The sequence below is a fragment of the Pempheris klunzingeri genome, chromosome 6, assembly GCF_042242105.1.
Source record: "Pempheris klunzingeri isolate RE-2024b chromosome 6, fPemKlu1.hap1, whole genome shotgun sequence".
Classification (NCBI taxonomy): Eukaryota; Metazoa; Chordata; class Actinopteri; order Acropomatiformes; family Pempheridae; genus Pempheris; species Pempheris klunzingeri.
In genome coordinates, this window is record NC_092017.1 from 14597045 (window position 1) to 14605327 (window position 8283).

At 41.7% G+C, this 8283-nt stretch overlaps 1 protein-coding gene across 1 annotated transcript; it reads left to right on the forward strand.

The window, feature by feature from the left end:
* Window positions 1-364: 364 nt before the first annotated feature.
* atcaya (ATCAY kinesin light chain interacting caytaxin a) lies at window positions 365-6610 on the forward strand. The gene is made up of 12 exons (XM_070832019.1): window positions 365-441; window positions 2536-2594; window positions 2691-2939; window positions 3582-3755; window positions 3955-4057; window positions 4277-4408; window positions 4516-4602; window positions 4712-4810; window positions 5002-5037; window positions 5271-5336; window positions 5462-5515; window positions 6423-6610. Exons 1-11 carry the CDS (start codon window positions 365-367, stop codon window positions 5493-5495), a joined length of 1116 nt encoding a protein of 371 aa, XP_070688120.1. The 3' UTR covers window positions 5496-5515; window positions 6423-6610.
* The last annotated feature ends 1673 nt before the right edge of the window (window positions 6611-8283 follow it).

Genomic DNA, 8283 nt, shown 5'->3' on the forward strand with positions numbered 1-8283 from the left:
CTACGTGTCGTCCTCCTCATTGGCCCCTTAAATTCCACCCAGGAAGAAATTTGTGTGTGATATTTGACTTTGACAATGGGCCCAGTCCGAGTCAGTCACATGCCTCTCACGTGCGCTCCTCTGGGCAGGGGGATCAAAACCATGTGATCAACAGTGGTCACAGCCCCCAATTTGTGATCAAAAATGATTTGGATATAATCCCCCTGCAATGCTGACTTTCCCTTTTGTCATCCAACACGTGCTCTTGCCGTGCAGCTGACCGTGTAGTTAGTGCACTCCTTCTTTTCCTCAGTTACTGTAAATGGTGTTGTACTGATAAACGCTTTTCTTCACACCTCCAGGCCCCTGCTCTCCTCTCTGGGGGATGGGCACCACAGAGGCAACTCTACGAATGGAGAACATGGAAGTGAAAGACGAGTGGCAGGATGAAGACTTCCCCAGGTGAATTCCTTTTACTTCACACTGGTCATCAACTATTAAACTGTCCTATTGATGTCAAGTACAGCCAGCTGGTTAATGCTGATAGCTATGAGAGCAATGAGCAGAAAAAACCTGCCATTTAGCATTTGTGCTTATAGCTATGCAGCATACTCTTGTGTTTGTGTGTGTTGATGAATATGCAGCACTTTTTACTTTATGGATAAATAGCTCATTAACTGTGCACGTAATTATCACATGGTTTCTTCTTCTACTTCCAGTACAGTTGAGTCTGAAGCTATTTATCTTATTCTGTGTTTTTGTAATATTTTATAAAAACTTTTTTGATTTTTTTGATTCTGTTCTACTTTCTAAGCATCAGTGGAGTATTAATGCTCTTTTGTAATTGAAGGTTTTAATCATTCTTGTGTTGATGTGGAATGATTTGTAGAGCATGGTTTGAGCACATTTAACTTCACGTTCACAGTAAGAGTCCTTGAGATGAGACAGATGATAGATGATTTGCTTCAGAGGGAGAAGAAATAGAGAAAGATAAATGAAGGAGAAAGTTATTCTTGATGCGCCATAAAGATGAAGCAGACGGATTTAGAAAGTGTGGGAATTTTATGTTCAGAGGTTGGGGTGCAGAGCTTGACAGGCAGAAAAAGAGCAGGAAGAAGAAGTGTGATGATAGTCAGCGCTGGGCTCCCTCCTCCTCCTCCTCCTCCTCCTCTCTCTTCCCTCTTCCCTCCTCCCCCATCAGACTGGGAGGCAAGAAGCCAGGGAGCAGGTGCAGCTCTGGTCTCAGGCTACGTCATGTGACGCAATAGCAGTCGCAGATCAACAACACAGCATCACAATCCGGAAAATGGTGGCAGGTTTGGGTTAAAGAAACAGACAGAGACGGAGGGATAGTCAGCAGCAAAATGGATTATTGACGTGGCCTCTGAGAGATGCTGTGCTGTAGACTGTCTGTCACCAGCTGAGAAAACAGGGAATGAGTGAGCAGACCAAATATAAAGGTGTGTGAGGTTGAAACGCTCACTTGAATCGGCTCTGACAAAAGCAGCCCTGTGCCATTTCCAGAAGGTAAGCATCACCGATTCGTCCTGATATTGATGTTTGTAGCTGAAGGACAATGCAGCCATCAACGGGGACAAAAGAGATTATGTTGCTTTTTGTTAAGAGACGAAATAAATCCACAAATCTGTTCTATGAGAGAAAAGGCTTCATTTCTGACAAAGGAAGCATCGGACTAATAATCACTGCAGGGGTCCCAAGGGAATATAGGCTGTTCCTCTGGGCTAAAGCCAGTATTGTTGGCTCTGGAGGAGCACACACTGCCACACACTGGCCTGCTCTAGATGGGAGGATGAAGCAGTTGGCTCTCACAAGACTGCAGCTAAGACCCTCTCTGCTGAGCAACACTGCACCGTAGCTCTCTGCATCTCTCTGCTTTTTAACCACTGCGTTGCACAAACCTGTTTCCCTTTGTTGCACTTTGCGTTGTTGCTGGTTTGCAACTAAAACACACACGCATGCTCGCGTAAACACATCACTAATAATGTGCTGATAGTTTTATTCATTCTCAAATAAACCAACAACGACCACATGCCACACAAATACACACACACACACACACATGCAGAGCAAAACTTTAACCTCCTGTCTTCTCCTCCCTCTGAGCAGGTCGTCATCAGTAGAGAACATGGAGCGTAAAAGGGAAAGAGAGCTATCTGACACACTTATTCCTCCCCTTTTTTCCTCCCCACACGCCCTGCCTGGCAGAACTGTAATCTTCATCTCCCCCCAGAGAGACATTAATTACCATCTCTATCCTCTTCTGCTTGTTCCCCTTTTTAGTGCTTAGCCAGATCAGTGACAACACCCACGCCTTCACCGGTCCATTGAACACCATCCTGATCACAGCGTTAGCTTTTATTGTGAGGCAACAGACTGGTGCATGTTAGAGAGCACAGATCAGACAGAGTCAAGGTTATTCCTCTGATCCTCGGCAGTCTTTATATGACTTTATACGACTGGTTTTATATTAAATATTATATTCAGCATGCACAGTTTTTGCACACTGATTGCTTACCCTTGTATCTTTCCCTTCAGACCACTACCTGAGTACGGAGACATGGACCCCTCTTGTGGTCTCACAGATGACAGAGCCTGTAAGTACCACTGGGTGGTGGAGGGTCATTGTTGGGTCAGTAATGGGAGGACCATACTGTCCCTGATCTGCCTCTCCTCTGCTGGTCTCACTGTAGCGCCCCCCAACTCCCTGAATGTGAGCCCACCTGGAGGAGGCGGCGGTGTGTCCTCATCCCACCGTAAACGCCGTACGTTGGTCGCCCCGGAGATGAGCCTTTCTCTGGACCAAAGTGAGGGATCTTTGCTGTCAGATGACTTCCTGGATACACCGGACGACCTGGACATCAACGTTGACGACATCGACACGCCTGATGAGACGGACTCGCTGGAGTTCATCACCAATGGCAACGAGCTGGAGTGGGAAGGTAAGGGGTTAAACATGCACACACAAGACTGCTGTTTCAACCTTTTTTCATCATCCCAATATTAAGCCATAACACTGACCTTCTGCTTTCAACACTAGTTTTAAGATTATATGTTCATTTTAATCTGAATCTAAGCTTCAACTTCAATTTCAGTATTTATAATCACTTCTAAAAATACCCCTAAGTTTTATTTTTATCTATTTTACTATTGTTTTATTGATGGTGTTTCATTCTATTTGATTTAAGTTTACTTTTATTTGCTTGATTTAACGGTTGTAATCTAAATGTTTTTAGTTATTTTTTAAAATCATATTTTCATGTCAACCCATCACACAGCCAATATCCACTTTGCAATCCTCAAACTGTCTTCACAAGTGTACCCTTAAGTGAAGTAATGCTACCTTCAAACTAAGCCCAATTCAACATTTCTGGAGTCCTAATCCTGAACTAATGTTAATCTTAATCCTTAGACAGTGGGACAAAAACCAACTGTAGAGAATAAAAGTAATCCTAATTCAATTGTTCAACCTAAAGCTCACTTAAAAGGATCTTACACTCAGATAATATGTCTTAGTCCTTGGTGGAGCATGAACATGTTTCAGTGCAGAATTAAGAACAAATTCTGGCTCTGCATCTGTCCAGATGACACACCGGTGGCCTCAGCCAAAGCAGGTCCTAGTGACGGCTCAGGAGAGGCAGGTGAGGAGGGGAACGCCAACAACGGACGCCTCTGGAGGACGGTGATCATTGGAGAACAGGAGCATCGCATTGACATGCAGGTCATCCGACCATACCTGCGGGTCATCACACACGGAGGTCAGTAAACAGACGGAAATCAGTCTAAATCATGAAAGGCTTTGGAAGGTGGTTTACAGTGACACACAACATTTGCAGGGAACAGACTAAAATATTCAACCTTCAACCGACACACTACTATAAAGACAAGCACTTAATCATTCATGTAGAAGAACTATTGAAGTATTATTTAGGATTAATTGGAACTCTCTCCCATCAGGTTATTATGGCGAGGGCCTCAATGCCATCATTGTTTTCTCTGCCTGTTACCTGCCCGACAGCAGCTGTCCAGACTACCACTACATCATGGAAAACCTCTTCCTGTGAGTCCGCCAAGGCTGACTTTTAGTTTTAAAGTACAGGCTTTGATGCTATACAGAGATGGATTACTGAATACCAGGCCCCTAAGTCAGACGTAACTGTTATAGTAGGAAAGTCACAGGGCTCATTCAAAAGTATGCTTGACTTAACCATGTTTTTTAAATGTGTTGTTGGCCCTGTTGTCTCATAATCTGTCCCTAACGCTGTGCCCTGTCATGCAGGTATGTGGTGAGCAGTCTGGAGATGCTTGTGGCTGAAGATTATCTGATCATCTACATGAATGGAGCCACTCCTCGGAGTAAGATGCCTGGGATCAGCTGGCTCAAGAAGTGTTACCAAATGATCGACAGAAGGTGAGAAAAGAGGAAATTCAAGTTTCAATTCAAAATTCAAGTGTTCCAACATACTGACTGCTTTGCTGTGTGGCTGCATGGACTTGTTGTTTGTTTTGTGATGACAGATTGAGGAAGAACCTGAAGAACCTGGTCATCGCTCATCCCACCTGGTTCATACGCACGGTCCTGGCTATATCCAGGCCTTTCATCAGGTAATACACGCCAACCAACAGAACGAAGCACTGATGAAGCATCAGTGAGGCATCGGCTGTAACTGGGGCTGTACTCTTGTTGTTGTTGCTGTCCTGTGGTCCTCTGCAGTGTGAAGTTCATGAACAAGATCCAGTATGTCCACAGCCTGGATGAACTGGCAGAGATTGTCCCCATGGAGCACGTCCACGTTCCTGAGTGTGTGGTGCAGTAAGTATCTCTGACCACTGGATGGAGACAATTAGCTGAAGCAGTGACACGAACCTGCAGACAGCACTTGACTCCTGATGTCCTCTTTTAAAACAATTATTCACATAAACCTGACGGAGAACAAGACTAATGTGGCATCTAGTGTGTTTGAGTAAATGTAAAAAGAGATTAATACTTGTATTCATTTTCAGATTTGACGAGGAGAGGATTAAGGCACGGAGAGAAAGGTAAAATACAGTTGTCATTCATTTCTGTCATGACAAATAATCTATCCATCTATCTATCTATCTATCTATCTATCTATCTATCTATCTATCTATCTATCTATCTATCTATCTATCTAAGCACTTAAGTTAACTGGCTATCGTAGACTGCCTTCACATTCTCCAACAAATGGGCATCAACCCAAATGCCAACAATAACTCTGTGTGTGTGTGTGTGTGTGTGTGTGTGTGTGTAGGATGGAGCAGCAGCAGCAGCAGCAGCAGCAGTCAGTCCCACAGGAGCCAATTAAAAAGTCTGAGAGGTACCGGTCCACCCTGTATTATAAAACTTGTCATAGTTTCACATCGGACATTTAAATAGTTCAGTTTTTGGTACATTGTGGTCCTTCCAACTTTTTCAAAGTGATTTTTTTCCCCTCGTTTTCAGGCCGAAGTCAATGATTGTAGACCAGGGGTTATGAGAAGGACAGAGCTCTTGCAGGTGAGGGTAATATAAACACTGTTGTACTTCTTGTCTGAACAGCAATGTGGCTTATTGTATAATATCTTCAAACAGACGTCTACATAGAAATGCTCAAACAGATTTTAGCAGAGTTAATGGGCCTGCAGGGCCAAAGGTGGGGGGGATCTTATTAATAAATATCTGTGCAACAATGAAAGCTAAATAAGTAAATCCTCATGTCAGTCTGTTGTTGGGAAGAGGAGCAGACAGCATGAACTATTTGTTGTTATGTCTGCAGGGTGTGTTGGTGCATATAGACGGTTTAACTGTGGTCTTTTTAGACTTGTATTTGCATTCAAATTTACATTCATATGGATGATAGTCCTCCACTGTCAGGGGGAACATCTGTTTGTGGTTTGTATTGTCTTCAGACCTTTATCCTGCTGCTTGCTTGTTAAGTGGACTTTCAGCTTTTCAGAGTAGCTTCTCTCTGTCGCCCTGTTCCTCTTTTCAGTGCTCCTCTTGCCTGATTACACAAGGCCCTGTCCATTCTACTAACTATAGCAACAAAACAAGGTTTCTTGTAACTGTAATTTACAATTGTAAAAAAGTTATCTTAGCACACAGTGCATGTCCTTGAGGGGGATCAGATCCTTACAGAAGCTGATGTAAAATGCCAATGTACTGTAACCTAGACCAAAACGAAGGCCGAAAACCAAGGAAAGACATATTTTTTCAGAGAATAGTATCTTCATCTCTGCAGCTAATTTTCCAAAGCTACATTTTCAACCAAAGTTGTGAAATATTTTTATGGTCCTGTTATGCTACCTTCATCCACAAACGCTTCCTTTTCTTTATGCAGTATGTGACCATAGACTGTACATACAGATGTAGATAGATAGATCAATATCCAGCTGACGATTTGTGTCGTTCTTTTCTGATCCAGGTGTTGAAAGCTGCGTCTCATTTTCCTTCTGTCCAGAACCCCTTTTTCCTCTCTCTGCAATTTGAAAATGTACGAAGGAAGTCGCTGCTGTTACAAGAAGCATTTCACAATAGAAACTGTTGCTGGATTCACTGATTCATTAACCTGCTGTGTGGTCGCACTTGTTGTATAGCTCATACTGTACTATTCCATCATTGTGACGCTGTGGAGGGTCAGGCCGTCGACAGAAACCTTATCCTGAAACACAAAATTAAGAACAGCAATATTTGGTGAAGCAATGGTGAAACTCAAATTGTGATCACTCATGCTGCAACTCCATTTGAAGGATTACATTTTACAATTCTACTTTTTGCTAATATTATATTATACTATACTATACTATAAAACTTAAGTGAGAAAAAAGCCGGGTTTTGCATTCAAAATTCTGGGTATTTTTTTCGGACAATTGAAGATATACAGTAGGGTTTTTGCCTGACAACAGTCATGTGTACATATGTAATGAAAGAGTTAACACTTGGCGAGACCAGAGATGTCTAATAGCAACATTACTGATGTAGCATTTTTGCAGTTTGGGTCAGTGTGTGACCACCAGACCAAACTGGTCACACACATCTATATTCATGCTGGCTCGTGTGAAGATAATGTGTGTTAGATGTAGATAACAATGGTTTCCCAACACCCATCAGATGCCTTCATCTTTATTCTTTTGCCTCATAACTGCTGTATTATAAGGCCTTTTCAAGCTCTCTCTTTTGCTGTACTGACATTCTGAAAATGTCCAAATGTACTAACATCTGTACATACATGTGATATGATGTGCCTCAGTCGTCTTGTGTAGAAAATGCAGGAACATGATCAATTATGTGGCTTGGAAAACCCATGTGAGAAAACCTACAAGAATCGGATACATGTTGCACCGCTTGTTTATTTTGTGTAACGTGGTAATGGCCACTTAATCAGATTTCATACAACATTAAACAAATGTAAACTACAAACTTAATGTCATTTATAAAACAAATATGATAACAACCATATAAAAACATCTGCAGTCAATTTGTAAAAAATCTATATCAAAGCGGCAATAATCAAGACAAAATAAACAAGCATTGTACATATCATATTTAAATATTAATTTGATAAATTGTGCATCACTATCGTTCTTAGAGACGAGTTTCACATGGGAACGTTAATTACCAGCTCCGATTACAAAAACATGTTCTGACCACTGACTTGATTAAGTATAAAGCGCCTCTGAAAGGAAGACACTTTGTTCTTATTTCAGAATTATACATTTTATGGACCTTAAGTGGAGATTTAGTTTCACATGTGTAGTTTAGGATTTCAAATGTTTTTTCGTGTTAGCAGAGTGATGTTGTGGTTTTCTCTGATCGTAACGTTTCTCAAACATCCCAATCCTTTATGGACTGTTCATTTTCTGGACTTACTTTTGTTTTTCTCTCATGTCTTCCATCTGTTATTGTAGCAAGAGGGCAGAGCTCCAAGAGTTTTTATTTTTGTAAAGAACTGCATAACTGCGTTTCCTGCCTGCCTTGTTTTGCACTATTGGATTTGGTTGTCACATAACCTTTGAATGGTTGCAGCATAGTTTGTGATTTTCATGTTTAGGAGGAGATGTGTCCTCCTGACATGTATTTTATTTTGGTAGATGATATTGTGTAGCTGTTATTAAGGCATGGACATGCTTTTTTGGTACGAAAAATAGGAATGTTTGTTTCTCAAGTGCCATCTTAAGTCAAGTTTTCTTCTTATTCTTTTGACTGTTACAGAAAAAGTTCAAATTTTCAGTTCTTTTCAGTCCTGTTAGGCTGTTTTCGCACCAATAAACCAAACCTGAGAAGTT

What these genes read in the sequence shown, in the direction of transcription:
- atcaya (XM_070832019.1), top strand. Translation starts at nt 365, where the DNA reads ATGGGCACCACAGAGGCAACTCTACGAATGGAGAACATGGAAGTGAAA. An exon ending in CAACGAGCTGGAGTGGGAAG is followed by an intron (nt 2,940 to 3,581) that starts GTAAGGGGTTAA and finishes GCATCTGTCCAG; the next exon opens with ATGACACACCGGTGGCCTCA. An exon ending in ATATCCAGGCCTTTCATCAG is followed by an intron (nt 4,603 to 4,711) that starts GTAATACACGCC and finishes GGTCCTCTGCAG; the next exon opens with TGTGAAGTTCATGAACAAGA.